Genomic DNA, 16,524 nt, shown 5'->3' with positions numbered 1-16,524 from the left:
TGGACAAAATAATGGAAACACCTTAAAAAGTCAACAAAATATAATTTAATATGATGTAGGTCCGCCTTTTGCGGCAATTACAGCCTCAATTCTCCGAGGTATTGATTCATACAACTTGTGAATTGTTTCCAAAGGAATTTTAAGCCATTCTTCAGTTAGAATACCCTCCAACTCTTTTAGAGACGATGGCGGTGGAAATCGACGTCTTACTTGAATCTCTAAAACTGACCATAAATGCTCAATAATGTTGAGGTCTGGGGACTGTGCCGGCCATACGAGATGCTCAACTTCATTAGAATGTTCCTCATGCCATTCTTTAACAATTCTAGCTGTATGGATTGGGGCATTATCATCTAGAGGTGAAGGTGTTTCCATTATTTTGTCCAACCCCTGTATTTGTGCAGCTAAAGAAAAGCCTTAGACTGGTTTAGTACATGGTGTTCACAGCCTTTTGGACCCAGGGTTTTAAAAAAAATGCAGAATGGCAAATTAACTGTAAATATGTTTAAAGCCATAGTCAGCTGTAGTGACTAAACTATGTGATAACATCTTCCTTGCTTCTGTAATCTGCGTCATATCCTCCTGAGACCCAGCAATGCATTTTTGTCCTCTGTAGGGGACAAGAGTTCCACAGCTTTACTTAAAAAAAATACTGTCTACTACAAGGGACATTCCATTAAAAAAAATTATCCGAAAAAACTGTTGCATCATGCAGTTTCCAATCAAGGCAATTATTTAATGTAAAAAAGCTGAAACTTTTACTTTCCTGGATCTCAGGAGGATATACTCATCATCATAGCTCATCACCACAGACTTTGGTGCTTTAACCGGCACTAGACCGTTTTTTCATTTAACAACCTGATTCCTATTGTCATATGTAATGGAACACTACCAAGCTAACGGTATAGTACAGCAGTGTCCACCTATGTGCTGTGATTTCCATGGTGATCCAATCTGTGTGAACATTTACACACCCAAGTGTTGACCTTCATAAATTAGCAGAAAACTATAATGTTAATCTCCTAATTTGGCATTACCACTCGTTCAGACAGACTCCTTTAAAATGTATTAGATGTCCTGTTCCTATTTTGTCACAGTGTCATTTACCTTAAAACCCTATTAATTTCCTCAGAGATTAACTTATTCCAAAAATTTGACCACTGACACAGTTAACCATTCTCACTTTTAATTTAATCAACTGTATATTTCTGCTTCAGTACAGGTGTAGAAAATGAGATGGCAGTTAATAAAACCTTTCTAAACATGCTCAATTGAAACAAGATTCAAGCCACTTGAACAGTGGAATAAATTTGTTAAAACATAAAAAAAAAAAAAAACCAAAACAGTTCTATAAAATAATATAAGCCTTTCAACTAAAATGCAGACTCCCAGACTGGATCCAAAACATGAAAAACATCCTTAAAATCCCTCAGAGTCCTTCTGTAAGAGGGAGTCCTTCTACAGTGGCAGTGTGTTAAACTGAAGTGAAGATGCAAACCATCCTCCTCTGCCACATACTGTGATCTTGGACCTGGTCAACAGCTCTTAGAGCTGACAGACCCTCAGTCAACCTCCTCCTGCCGTCTCCACATCCTCAGCTCATCTCGTGTTTGCTGTTGTCGGTCTTTGGCTCTGACGATGTGTTTTCATCACCATTCTCAAAGTCCACCTCTACCTCATTATCTGCCGCTCCTTCCTCCTCAGCATCCTTTGCTCCATCTCTGGGTTTCAGCCCCAGGCCCTGTTTGTCTCTGAACACCTCGACTCCTAACATTCGGAGGTAATGGAACCTCTCGTTGCGAGGCACGAAGGCGCGGATAGACGTCTTTCCCCTCCAGCCACACAGCTGGATGGGACACTGAGGCTCCGCTGGGTTACTGACAGACACAGGGTGACAGTAGGTATCACAAATTAACTCACGCCAGCCACAGCCAAAACAGAAACTGATGGAATACAGTCCAAGTCCAAAATGTACTTGAAATACACAAAAACTTACTTGGGGTTTGGAATGTACTTCAGTACGATGCTACCCATTCCTGTGAAAATAAAATCATCAATTAACAATAAAGCAATCACAATTACTACCAATTACCTTATGAACATTATTTGATGTAAAAATTATTACCCCGCTCCTTAAAGGGGAGGCAAGGGGTATTGTTTTTAGTCCGATTTGTTTCTTTGCTTGTTAACACTTGAGCAGCAAAACTATTGGTTGAATTCATAACCAACTGGGTTTATAGATTGCCAGTGAACCAGAATAAATGTCATTACATTTTGGGAAAAGTAGGTCATAGTTGAAATTTTTTTATGAATTTTTAAAATCTTTTTTTTCTCAATCAATGCCAAAATAAGCTAAAATATATGTGAAGGGCGGGGCTTGTTGTGCCTGGCACCACTTGTACGTAATTATGATAATCCTGTCCATTCAATTGTCTTACTACAATAATCATGTCATTTCATCATTTTCTATTGAGATTTGACTGGCTCCATCACTGACATCGTCTTATTTACACCACTTCCCCTATTAGTACTCGTGAATAGCAGTTATATCAGATGTTTTGAAAGATTACATTTTGTGCCATTTTTGTTCATAAATATAAATGGACCTTGTTCTTTATTATTAGGTGGACTCAATTCGATACAAAAATAAACACTTTAGTAAGACAATTATCCATAATAAATACAGCAATTACTCAACATTTCATGTCATTTGTGATATCAGGTCTATGTAATAAGAAAAAAAAAAACTCTAGAAAGGCCAAAAACTGAGGCCAAAATAGCACGGAGGTGAGAGTTCCACAAATTTTGGCAACTGAAATAAATAATGAGTCTTTGCTTAGAACCTCATTAATATAACATAACCATGCAAGGATATTATGAAGCTCTGCAATTTTAACAGATAATAAAGAAATATTCACAAAACCCATATCACATGCACGATACCTATAATGCAGTAATATTATACATATTTAATCCATAAAGACCTAGAGCTACTTTTGTTGCAGTTCCGGGATGAATTTTTCACTCTAGTTAACCTCCCCTAAGTGATTCACCACCAGTTATTATAATATTATCCTCTGCATTTTGCATTTTTCTGTGAAAATCATGTATTTTCTACATTTAATGTAGTGACTATGTAGATGTCCATAAAAGCTCAGAGTAAATTCAAAGGTTATTATATGAAAACATAGGTGACTGTTTTCAGCAAAAATATATCATTAACTGAGCATAAATACAAGCATCTAAGGCATGCATTTGCCAAACTCCATGGGTTTTACTGGTGAATCAATGTTGCAGAAGAGGATGACGAAGCCTCTGAACGTCCAAATGGGTCATATCTGATGACCATGAAAGGATGACAAACTGCATTTTACCTGAATTATTTGCATGTATTGACAGGATTAGTGGTGCAACAGTTTTTAAACAATGTAGATCAGTAGATGCTTTTGGTTGCTGGTGAGTATTTGGGTCTTTGAGGGTTCATAAAATGCCAGCCCTGTTTTTTCTGCTGTAACTGTGCAGCTCCTATGTAGAGGTCATAAGGTCAGTGCCTTGCTCAAGGGCAGCTGAGCAGAAGTTCTTGGTGAAGAGCTTTACTCATTCGCTATCCTCTTTCATTTTCTGCCAAACCGACACAGAAACCTTCCAGTTGCTACTCCTCTGACATTACTCTGTTTTGTTAGAGATCAGTCTGAAGAGAAAATGTGTAAAAAATGTTATTATACACGCAGTTGGTGTTTTCTAGCTGTTTTGTATTGAAACTAAAAAATAAAGGCTGAGCGGTGGAGTTCGTACCCATGTTCTTGGCCTGGGCATGAGCGTCATCCTCCAGTTTACTGAGGAAGGGGTTCTCCTGTGTCAGCAGCACTTTGATGTCCTCCACGCTCACTGTGATCATCCTGGAGCGAATGTACGGCTGAAGAGTGTAGATACCCTGGCAGACACACAAGACGCTCTTTCAGTGAGTGTGGCTGACAGCCTGCCAGCTACAGAAAGGCCAATTTAATACAGAAGTGACTCTCTGCAGCCACAAAGTGAATATTAAATGAATTAATTATCAGTTCATCTGAGTGTGAAGTTCGCCGTCTGCGCCGGCTTTTTATTCAGCTGGGTTCATCTCACCTAGTGATGACAGTAAGAAGCATCCACTGTATGTACATATAGACAGAGAAAGGACTTATATGACATTTAATATAAAAAAAACAGTATGAAGGGTGTTGGATTGTATGAATAGAACAGACAAATATTAGCTCTGCTTTTCACTTTACATCATTAAATTAATCAGCATACAAAAAGAGGATTATGGGAGTTGTGTGAAGCTGTGAAGGCAAGGTGTGAAGATTCAGAGAGAGTGTTACTTCACTATTGTACAGCTTCCGCCTGCTTTAAACCATTAAGACCATCTTTACCAAACGTATGGTTCTGACCTGTTTTTACTGAAGCAAGTATGTACCGTATGAAAGGTGCTACATTAACAAAGCTGAGCCGAGTTACTGGGTCACCGGTTGTATAAGTGTACAAATGTAGTTTTTTCTGTACTGGTCCGTTCAGCTCTCCTTTCACGATACATAGTAGTGTGCAAAAGTCCTCAGCCAACATTAGGTTTGTTGGTTTAGTAAAATTCTGATGACTGCACATATGTATTTCTCTGTTTTTGTATTAAGATCAAATCTGTATAATATGTGAAGTATGTACAACAGTAAAAACTAAAGTTTAAGGAAAAAAACTGCTTCTATAAACCAAAGTGGTAGTATTTAGTGTGACCTACCTTTGCACTTCACATGTCTTTAACCCTTTTGTTCAGACAATATGAGATTCATTGCATTAATTTTCTGTTTTTGTATACCTGGTTTCATTCAACACATGTCTGTTTCTAACTGTGCTGCTTCTTGTCATGGGGTCCAGAGTTTCATTAAATAGTGACTTTAATGTTTAGAATCCATTTAGTACAGTTTTTTTAAGTGTGTTTTAGGACTATACACATATTTCCTCTATTTTTTGTTGTATCTGAAGAAAAGATAATGACAAATAATTATGATTTCAACCCTGAAAAAACAGCAAAGCTAAAGGTGGCCCAAGACTTCTGTACAGTACTGTAGAAATGAGAATGTAACTCTAGTCTGAGGTGATGTTTTGTCGAGGACATTGAACCCAAAAGCAAGACATTCATTAATTAAACATTATATCCATTTCACTTTGTCAGGTGCATCATTTAAATATAAGTCAGCTTTAGCTACTTCTGTCCTGCCAGCTACATTCAGATGTGACTCATAAGTTCAAATCTATATTCATATGGTCATGAAGAATCTTTAAAAAAGGTTAAATTTATCATTTCCCTTCTTAAATTACCAAATATGCTCAACACATCACTGCTTGTCAAATGTCGGATGTATTAAATGACGCAAGCGTCAAGTGCAAATTGACACAAATTATTTTAAACTGCTGTTATGACAGATTTTCTCTCCTGCTCAGACACACATTCATTTAGCCTGTTAGTAATTTCTCAGTCATTCTCCAATTTTCTGTCATTATTTCATAACATTTTGTATCAGTGTTGTTGGCATCATTATCAGTAAACTTTCATTGACATTTTCAGTTTCAATGAAAAAACAAAACAAAACTGTTGACTTGAGATTATTTTCTTATACTAATTGCAGCAATTAATATAAAGCACTTTCTTGCTCATACTATAGAAGTTATTAAGGAAAGAATATACATTTGTTATTTTGATGAATGGTTTAATAAATGAATTGGACACCCTACATGGTTTTACTACAGAAATCTTGACCCACCTCATATTATGCATATTTCTTCATACAAGAACCAGAGAGTCTTAGGAGTCAGACTCTAATCATACCTGTTGTCCAAGTTAACATGAACAATTAAAAGCTGGTTCTTAATTACAGCTTTGGTGAAATATCAAACTTCTGGTGCCTGTCAAAGAATGTATAATGTTCACTTCTATAATTTAATTCATTCAACAATATAACCCAGCTGTCCAGAACACTATGCTGTTGCTGTAGTGTTATTGTCCAATTCCAGCTACTGCAGGTGTGTGTGCATAATATTTGTAGAGACTTACAAGTACTCAATAAAACCTCTGTTAAGAATTGACTAGTTTCTATGCACTGAAGTGCAACAGGTTTTTTTTTTTTTAATTTTGTAAGCATTAAGGAGGTGGTGTATATGTAGAAAAAAGCATTTATACTACTTTTTACATATTTAACATTGTAAACATGCGCAGATAAATACAAAGTTTTGTACCAAATATGGTCACTTCTATTTATTCAACAGATGAATTGGAATAAAGGCCTCCCCACAATACCTTCACCCTTCAAATAGATGGACAATAAGTATCACATGAAACAGGTGAATAAAGACCTCCGCCTCAAAAATGCAGTATATCATCATTTTGCCAAAATACACTGAGATATTATTTTTGTCCAAATTGAACAGTTCTGTGTAAGTTCTTTACCAGTAGTTATACTTAAGTGTTATAGATATTTGTTATGTTTTTTTCATGGTGGGTCCAGCAAAGACATCAAATTTATCTAGTGGGTCTGGATTCAAAGAGCGTGGAAAACTCAGCAGTAAGACATAGCTCAACAAAAACAAGATAGAATGAGGGAGCGCAACAGCTGAGTGGATGGCTGAAACTCGCCCCCTGATGTTCAGGATGCTGTGGTGAAAAACAGTGCGTTTGTGCGTATGCCTTACCTCCTGAGCCAGCCTGAATGCACACCCAAACTCTTCTCCATCGCTGTTGCGAGACCACACCTTCACCCCCGTGTTAATGACCTGAGGGTGACACACAGAAAAGAGCACATTGGCATATGGCTCCATACAAAAACAATACACTGATGCCAAACTCGACAGGAACCTCTGCGAAAAGGCAACAAAGAGGAACAATTTAAATAAAAACACAAGAGACAAATTGTGTTATTTCTTGTATGTTGATACAACTGTTAATATTATTAATACTCTTGCTGGAGGCAGTACAACAAGATATTGCAAAACTGTGTAAATAAAATGCAGCTGGTCTCATGTCTCAGCAGGAGGAGGTGGGAACTATTGGGAATTAGCATATTAAAATCTAAATACACTTCAGCATAAATATACATGATTTGAAAGAAATGTGATGCAGAAATAAATTACACATCATATCACTTCATCTAATGAATATATTTTGGCAGGTTTTGGAATCCTAACATTCCCATTCTCTAAAAAAATCTAAAAGGATGCATTCAGTGTGGTTTAATCCAACAGAAAAGTTTCAGCAAAAGACATCAATTGCAATGAGGCAAACAAACAATTGAGACACACAAAAACACACATATGTGGCACCACCTGTGCAGGTGCTACAGGGTGGAGGACTACAGGGATTTGGGAAAGGGGAGTCCCATCTGTTAGGCTTCTTTCCTCTGATGGGCAGCACATGTACACACACACAAAAACAAACTGATGTAAAGCCAATGTCTGTTTGCAAAAACTGCTCAGTGTCTGTCCTGGTACGACAAACACAACGCTGTGTTTGACTACAGTGTAAAATAGATCACATACAGAACGCTCTCTGACAAAGCGGAAAACTCGCGTTGCTTTTAGTGTATTTTACCATTTGATTTCAGTGTGTGTGTTGGTCTGAATACTGCTTTGTGTGGAGACCGCTGTTGGACTGTGGACAGAGGAGCAGCACACACCTTCATACGCTCACTGTTATTGAGCAGCACATTGCGGAGCTCTTTGGACACCATGTACAGATGTCTCTTCTTTCCTTCATGCGTTCTCGTCAGGACATTGAGTTTGGGGAAATCCGGAGACAGATTATAGAAGGATCTAGAGAGAACAGAAGGTACATTTTTAAGCCCGCAAAATGCACAATCGTTTTTTTCGTATCTTTAACAGAATATTTTCCACAGAGGTAATAAGACCATTATGAATGCATGTGTTGGATATGCTCCTAATGCTGTTCTGAGGTCAGTGATTGGAGCTGCAGGAGTTAATATTTGTCATGAGTGAACTGCACTGAGCCCAGACTTTGCTGACGTTCTTCTTAAGAATCCACATTATAGGGTAACACATGGCATTTAAGTGCAGCTTTGTACTACTGCGTTTGTTTTTCTAACTTTCGATGCAACTATAATGCCTTTATACTGTAATAACTCACATTGTATTGGTTGTTGTATTTTTATGGAAATGGGGTTTGTTTAATTTGTTCCCGTCTTTATTTATCTGTATAAGTACAAAGAACAATTTGCAATGTTTTCACCGACTAATTTCATTTTATTTCAATATTCCTTTCAGATGAGAATAGGTGCTACTTAAGCCTGCATGCCACATCGTGACACATTAGCTGGGCATGCTCTGATAAATCCTTATTGGATTGCACAGTTCGCCTCAGGGCTTATTGGATCCATGTTGGTTTTGCTTAATGAATGCAGGATCGATGGAAATTTTCCCAAAAACCCATTTTAAAGTGAGACTACAGTTAATGCATCTTTATAGAAGTAACTCCATAATCAAATCAGTTTTTAAGATCTGCCCAAATCGTATTCAACACTTACTGTATAGTGGTGAAGACGGGGTCATCTTCAGTTAGAAACACAAAAGGATCTTCTTTATAACCAAACAGCCTCATCTTCTTGGATGGAGGTCTGGGGAAACAGAGACGAGGAAGCACAGGATGTTACAAAATGTTTATAAGATGCACTGTGTCAGCAAAGTTTTCATATGTGTGGATCTTCTAGGCTTTGAATGAATGCTGACAGTTACTCGGAAAATAAACTGATATAAATGTGCATCCTTTACAATATGTGGCTATGTGTTTGCCAATCCCAGGGGCAACCTTAGAAGCCATTTGTTTATTTATTATGGCTCTAGACCCTGCAGCCAGACTGACATGACTCACCCACAAACTCCATCTTGTTTAGCACCAGCCTCCTGGGCAGCAGAGGCTCCTTTGGGTGCCTGTTCTTCTACGTCCTCATCTCCTTTGGCCTCTGTGCCTCCCCTCTCCCCCTCCTCCTCCACAGAGCCCTCAGGGAGGCAGGCAACGTCTGCGGCCGCTGGAGGCCCTCCAGTCTGGGCCGCCGCACTGGACGACACGTCCTTCCTCAGCTGGAGACGACGCAGGAGGGAGAGGGGGAGGAGCAGACAAAGAAGGGAAAGACAAAAGTCCCCAGCTGTGGTTAGGAAAACTGAACAGGTGAGTAACACATCAGGGGGTGGGATTGGACTAGAGCTTGATCACCACCTAGGCACCATACCGACACAGGGGAATTCTGCTCAGTTTGATTTTTTTCATCCGAGTCTAACAATCTAATCAGCCATTAAATGTGTGTGTGATAAAATACCTTGGGATATCTTTTGTTCCAAGGCATTGGGGCTTTCTTCACCAATACAGCCACAAAGAAACCTCCAGTATTCTGGTGATGTGGCAGAATCCTCATACTGACAGAAAAATATGCAAACATATAAATCACGGCTTTGAGTTTTACAGTGCCACCTGCTGTGAAGATAAACAAAGATTTTTTCCCCCAACAATATTAAATAAAGGATACACTTGAACAATGTATGACAACAGCTCCCCCTGCTGGCCAACGTACTGTTAGTCAGCTCTGACGGAAAAGCTGCAGAGTGGAAATGACATCATTGCCTCTGTACATCAGCATGCAGATATGGAAGGATGATTTGCAAGTTTGTGTGCATGTGTATTTTGTTATTCTAAAGAGAATAAGTACAAAAAAACAAAACCTGACACTTGATATTTACACTTCCCTTCAACCCGAATAAAGGGGTAAGAGATTTCCTTGGCTCAAACTACAACTCAGCATCACTATGATAATCAGAATCATAACCTTTCTTCATAATGTTGACATGCAGCTTACGGTGGACTCTAAAGAATCACTCTAAAAGACTGTAACAATAAAAACAACCCATGATGCAACTAAAGGATTAAAAAATAATCTAGTGAACTACTCGAAATTGTTCCGATGTTCAGAACGTGCACATGGATGTACCTACCATCTCTCCAGATGCATACTGGCCAGTTTCTGCTCATCTTTTGGTGGGAACATGGTAGGACGGATCTGTGTGTGGCGACTAGTAGGAACCTCAGACCAGTCTGAGTACCACTGTCCCTCTTTGGTCATCAGCTACAGAGAGAAGAGTCATGACACAGTGTGAAACTGATCTACTTCGGTCTGATGACCTAAATACAGTCCTACTTCATTTACTGCTGTAGCCGTTGATCTCACTATCCAGGACTGAACATTCTTTACCTTCCAGGAAGTGACCCCAGGCATCCACTTCAGCCCTGGCAGATCAGCTGAGCTGTCAGCCAGCTCGAGAGCTCCTGCCAATGTGTACGAGACAGAAATTACAACCTGACAACAAAAGACTTACGGAAGTTTCTCACATGACTCATTTGGTTTGATCCTGAAGAAAAATGCAGGCATGAAATCCCCATCAGGTCACCATGTGGACCAGAGAGGCAGCTTCAGTCCAGATCCAACTGTCTATCGGTTTGATTTGATGGCTTTAGGGTTAGGGTAATATACAGCATAGCGACTGAAAGAATAATCTCATTTCCTCCATTCAAAAAGAAGAGGAAACCTGCTGGACTAACAATGTCAACATCAGACACGTCTGTCTATGAACGGTCTCATGTATAAGAAGGCCCTTGTAGGTGATGACAGGTCAGAACATACTAATGGATGACAACGCAAACTCCCTGCACACACATAATTGTAATGTGAAACCAAATCTAACTTAATCAAATGCAAACAAAGCAAAACCTTGGTTAAAACTATCAGGTATAAGGATTCAAAAGGGACAGTAGATTATATTTAAACATGGTGTTTATGTGTCATATTGTAAACATTTCAGTATCTCAAAAGTGAGGAAATGAAATCTTGGTATGAACATAACAGCTCTGTATATGCATGAAGAAACAGGTAGATGAAAAGAAAAAAAGAACAGGAGTGCAAACAACGAAACTAAAGAGAACTTTGATTTGGAACAGTCACATATTGCTGAAGTTGTAGAACTGAGTCTGTGTGTTTGTTACCTTCGCTCTTTTCCAGCAGTGCTGCGATGACAGCTTCGTCCTCTATAGGGTTGAGTGAACAGGTGGAGTAGACCATCCTCCCTCCCACAGCCAGCTGTTCGACACCACGCACTGCAATACGCAGCTGGAGGCTGACGACCACACATACACACAAACATTCTGTAACACTGCCAACTTTTATATTAGCATCAAAAGAACACACACTATTCCCTGGATGGATGGTGCTTTTACATTTTAGTGTCAGGTATAAGCGTGCACACACTCTCGTCACTCACCCGTGGAGGTGAAGGCTGTTGCTTGTCGTCCATTTCTTCCACACATCTATGTTCTTCCTCATGGTGCCATCTCCACTGCAGGAACACAAACAAAGCAGCACCAGTCAGACTCCGGCCCAGTTCAGCCTGGGCACATAAAACCACCAGAGATCCCCGACTCTTCTCATGGGGCGAAAATGTCTGCGAAGCACAAACTGTCTAAAGGCTGGACTTTACTGCTGCTGACTGCTCACATCACTGCTGCCTGCCTTTCCCTGTCTTCATTACTGCCTTCCCTCCTTCTCCTCCCCCTTTTGTTAAGTTTGGCACAGGCTTTTGGCTTCAGAACTACAGCTGGCCAAGTGCAAGCAGCTTCTGCAAACTAATGCACTTCTACTGCGGTCGCAAAATGACTCTGGATTTAAAGTGATGAGAAAATGTACACTGGGGTTATTTCAATGTATATTTTGCCTCTAATCCTGTGCTGAGACATGAAGAAAATCAAGACAAGCACAAATTTACATCCTGCATTTGACAGACAGGGTGAGGCTTTACCTTCATCTGTCTTTGAATTACACAAAACATGCTTTCCACAGGCACCCACACATACAAGGCTCATCAACCCCATTTCATTCTGCATTGACCGTCTTCTCAGACTTCAATCCATCCCACCAGAGCACGGTTTTTCTTGCCAGTTCTCTTTCTACAGAGAATGTATTTGATCAAAAAAATCTGAAACATTCCAGTCACATATTAGTAACGGTCTGTGTTATGAGTGTAGATATAATATACACTTAAGTTCAAGAAAGAATAACTGTCCTCTAATCAACTTGCCTATGAGCAAAAAGAACTGAAATAGTGTTTTAATACGATTATAAAGATGTTCTCTTTGTCTAACAGTGAGTAAAAACTATTTCATTGCTCCATATAAACACTACTTGTTATCCATCTGCTACCTCTAGGCTCTTTTTAACCTGCTGCACTAGTGTGACACAATGTTTTATAACCACAACCTTGTCTGACAGTAGAAAGTCTAAACACACACACAGTAATGACATCAAGCCTGTGGAGATTTAATTTGACCACAAATAACGTTAGAAGTGACAGAAAATCTAACTGTGTCATACTATCCTATTTGACACCAGGGAACTTTCGTCAGCATCCAAATGAATTCTGAAAGCACTTAAATGACAGGATGAGTTTAGTCAAACAGTAAAATCAGAGGGATTATATCCCTCAACTGACTGATACAGCAAAGGTTTAGCTCTGTACATTAACTTGTAAATCTATTTAAAGTCTTGCTCTGCTCCAACAATCTCACTTGGCACCCGCCTCCACTTTCCCACATTGTGAAAAGGGTTAATACAGATATAACTGAGTGGAATTACTTGTTTTAAGACTGGCATAACAGAAAAGGAGAGTTCTTTCAAAAGGTTCAGTTTTGGAATGGATACAAATAAAGACTAATTCTATGATTTACTGAGGCACACCCAAACCAAGTGGATGCAAGACCCACTTTGATGTTAGTGCCTAAATTAAAACATGCTTTCACTGATGCTCATAATGATGATGACTGTCAGCCACGGTGACCCCAGCACATCTGGCATCAATGACAGGAGCAGCTGCTGATTTAGTTGCCACTTCATAGTTAAAATAGGCAGTGTATTTTAATAAGCTACCGATGTTTTAACAGCAAGTTACTAATTCATCTGGGATTTTTTTTCTAAATTCTACAAGGCAAAATTTACCAGCAAATGGAAACCCTTCCTCAACAGCTGTATTTTACACCAAGTCCTGCTGCCTTTCACTGACCTGCAGGGAACATCACACAGGATGCGGTCGTAGAAGAGAATGTCCTTCTTGCCATCCGAGTTAATCTGTAGTGTTGGAATGCAGGAAGCGTCGTGGTTGACCACCATGATGCAGGGGCTGTTCAGACGCTTTGCCTGGTGTACAAGTAGGTAGCAGCGCTTGTTGTCCACATCATTGGCAATTACAAAGCCCTCTGGAGGGAAGAGGAGGAAGCATAATAATAAAAAAAACACTGAAAACTGCTGTGTGTGTATGTAGAATAGAGCACTCGTCCATTTCCATTAAGTTAAAGTATGAAAGAATTTGTTCCTCTTCCACTTTTAGTTGCATGTTTCTGACCTGGAAATGGCACTTCCATGTCAGCGTGGAGCATCTCAATGAGCTGGGCTGTCTTTGACCCCGGTGCTGCACACATGTCCAGGATCTGCACAGAATTATATCAACAATTAACAACAAACACATTCCTTACACACAGCTGCTTTCAAGCCAAAGGATTATTTTTCAAAAGGCACCACATCTAAACTTGAACATATTTCATGGCTAAAAATCCAGTATCAACTGTTTTGACCTTGTGATGAGGTTCGATCTTCAGAAGGAGAGGGGGGATCATACTGACGGCTTCCTGACGGCTAATGTTCCCCTGTAAGTACAAACACAAACATCATGCTTTTTTCACAAACTTCAACTTTTCACCCATGACTCTGACAAACAGTTAATATTCAAACCCTTCAGCCATAAGATAACATCTTTACTAATCAACCTAAGATATATCAGTGCTTTCAGACAAAGTTCTGGTTCTCGCTCGATGCTGGAGTCTCAGAACCTTGTGTTTTTTTTCTGGCAAATGTTCCATTTTGTGTTCCACTCACCGACTCTGTCTCGCTAACCAGAAACTGGTGGAACTTCTCCAGCAGTGGAGACTTCCTAATGATCTTCCTGCTCATGTTGGTATGCCAGGCCTGTTCATCAGGATACCTAGCAGAACAGATACAATGTGTACTCCGTTTCTAGCTTGAATTTGTTTTTAGCATTATGTTACCTTTGGGTAAACTAAATCACTTACCAGCTTAGTGGCTGGGGAGCTTCAATCTTCTGCCCATCAATATCTAGCTCCTGAATATCCTTGAAGTATTTGTCCTTCAGACAGTGGAGGATTTCCTTAGCATGACTAGAAGGGGACAGAACATGTGGGAAAATCTTCTGGGAATGTTTGCAAGAACAGAGCTCATTGATAACTTCAAAGGTGAAAATTCAAAGAAAAGGGTACAAAAGGTAAAGATTAATAACCTGAGAGTGATCCCTTTAAGCCACTGTTGTTCCTAAACATTCATAATCATTTTAATAAGAGCCTGTAACAGGCCTACATGCGACTCACCTCTTGTACCCAGTGATGCGGATTGTTGCAGGCAGGGGCTCCCTCATTGCTTCCATAAACTCATCAAACTCTCCCTCAGGCACCAGGCCCTGCTCCTTGTAGTAGTGCTCAAAAAGCTTATTCTCTTTAACAATATCAGCATATCCAGCTCCCCATCCCTGAAATATGATAGTGCACTTTAAACAAGTACTTAGTGAGATTTGAACACTACTACTTTACAGTGTATAGATAAACCGGATACAATAAACTTATTTAGGAGTAACGTTTGAATAAGTCCTTCTCCCTCGAAACAACATAATGGAACAGATATGTTTAGAGTCAACCAAAGCCTGCGTTGTGTGCGTTACAAGAGGCTAACAGAAAAGCTTATGACGTTGCAGCTCTTTTACAGTGTTATACCAGCGTGGCTACACAGATTTAGCGGAGTAACAGCAAATAAATGTGACTATAATTGCCCTTGTCCTCTGTTTAACTGTTAAAGACACATATTTAGCTTGACTGAGAACATTAGCAAGAGTTGTAGCAGCTCTGTGAAGTCTTACAGCGTTGTCTCTGCGGTCTCTCCCAGCAGACTGGTTGTTTTTCTGCCGCTGTCTGCTTCTTTTCCCCATGTTGGAAGAGCAGACAACCCGGGACAAAAGTCTGCGAAAATACGTGATGAGTAAATGCGAAGGAAAGTGCCTTGAAATGCGGTTAAATCATGAATGTAAACAGCGTCTGCGGATGAAAGCTGCCCTGTGTTGAAACGTGTTGCTTCTGACGCACGTGAGTCAGGACCCTTGAGGGTGACGACAGAAAATGCCTGAATGAAAAGGAAAGAACGGAGTAGCAGTAGCGGAGAAGAACATTTATTTTATTTATTTTATTTTATTTTGTTTTATTTTATTTTTATTGTATTGTATTTTATTTTGTTTTGTTTTATTTTATTTAGTTTAGTTTAGTTTAGTTTAGTTTAGTTTAGTTTTGCTATGTTTTCTTTTGTTTTGTTTGGTTTTGTTTTGTTTTATTTTTAGCAATATTCTAGTACATAAGGCGTGCAATATAAAATGGCGGAGAGAAAAAATAGTAATAGTAGGCTACATTCATCTTTTTTCACTATCATTACATTTTATATTACATTACATTTATATTTTGGCTCAATTTAATGCAAAAAAAATTAGGCGTTTTCTCACTTTTTTTCCAATATTTTCAACTTTACTTCACTGGCAATCAACTATTCCTCCAAGTTATGACATCAGCCAATATGCCATTCTTTTCACCAAACAATATACTCATTCCACAGAAAAAATTATAAAAATCCAACCAAAATCAATGGATCTGTGATGATTTCTGTACTAGTTGGCAATGCAGGCCCAGAACCTCAATAGAATTTTAAGCTACTCTCAAAATTCCGAAAGACATACTAGATATTTAACATGGTTGTTAATGTCCACATTATTAAAAAATCATGACCTAGGAATCTTTTTAATTTCAACATAACTCCAAGAAATCACTTGAGATCTATGTACCCTGAGATGACCCATTTTTCAAAATTTTATATAAAAAAATGAGGGGTACATACACTAATAAGGCCACAATTTTTTTTTTTTTTTTTTGCGATATTTCCAGCAGAGCAGACCCTCCAATTATTGGTCCTTAGGATCAAAATTAACACAAAAAAAAAAAAAAAAAAAAAAAAACCCACAAATAAAAAGTATGGCAGTCCATGTCAGGTTCTACCCTTTTTATTGAGCTTTTGATACTTTGTAGTGATGTGACGTTCACGAACGAATCAAATCTTTTGAACGGCTCTTTGAAATGAACGACGGGAACTGAGTCTTTGTAAAAAGCCGTTCATTTTTTTTTTTTTTTTTTGTAAGGAGGGCGTGTCCAGTTGCCTGTCAATTTAGCGTCTCTGGGGAGGCATTGGGCAGGAGGAGAATGTTCGAGCAGAAAAAAAAGAGTGCACTGCTTGTGCACTGCTAATGTCTCATGGCAAGAAGTTAGCAAAAAACCAACAGTTTGAAGTGTGAGGTACG

General features: G+C 39.1%; 1 protein-coding gene across 1 annotated transcript; it reads right to left on the bottom strand.

The window, feature by feature from the left end:
* Window positions 1-1,164: 1,164 nt before the first annotated feature.
* On the bottom strand, window positions 1,165-15,270 carry nsun2 (NOP2/Sun RNA methyltransferase 2). The gene is made up of 19 exons (XM_030148047.1): window positions 15,049-15,270; window positions 14,507-14,664; window positions 14,195-14,299; window positions 14,001-14,106; window positions 13,700-13,771; window positions 13,471-13,555; window positions 13,132-13,324; window positions 11,341-11,415; window positions 11,066-11,196; window positions 10,278-10,351; window positions 10,021-10,151; window positions 9,351-9,447; window positions 8,906-9,114; window positions 8,562-8,651; window positions 7,698-7,833; window positions 6,718-6,798; window positions 3,796-3,934; window positions 1,997-2,036; window positions 1,165-1,877 (listed from the first exon to the last, which is right to left on the bottom strand). The coding sequence occupies exons 1-19, from the start codon at window positions 15,115-15,117 to the stop codon at window positions 1,595-1,597; spliced, it is 2,274 nt and encodes a 757-aa protein (XP_030003907.1). The 5' UTR covers window positions 15,118-15,270; the 3' UTR covers window positions 1,165-1,594.
* Window positions 15,271-16,524: the final 1,254 nt, after the last annotated feature.

Source organism: Sphaeramia orbicularis, chromosome 11 (genome assembly GCF_902148855.1).
Source record: "Sphaeramia orbicularis chromosome 11, fSphaOr1.1, whole genome shotgun sequence".
NCBI classification, from domain to species: Eukaryota; Metazoa; Chordata; class Actinopteri; order Kurtiformes; family Apogonidae; genus Sphaeramia; species Sphaeramia orbicularis.
The sequence above is the reverse complement of the archived record's forward strand: the minus strand, read 5'-3'. Positions and strand labels throughout refer to the sequence as shown.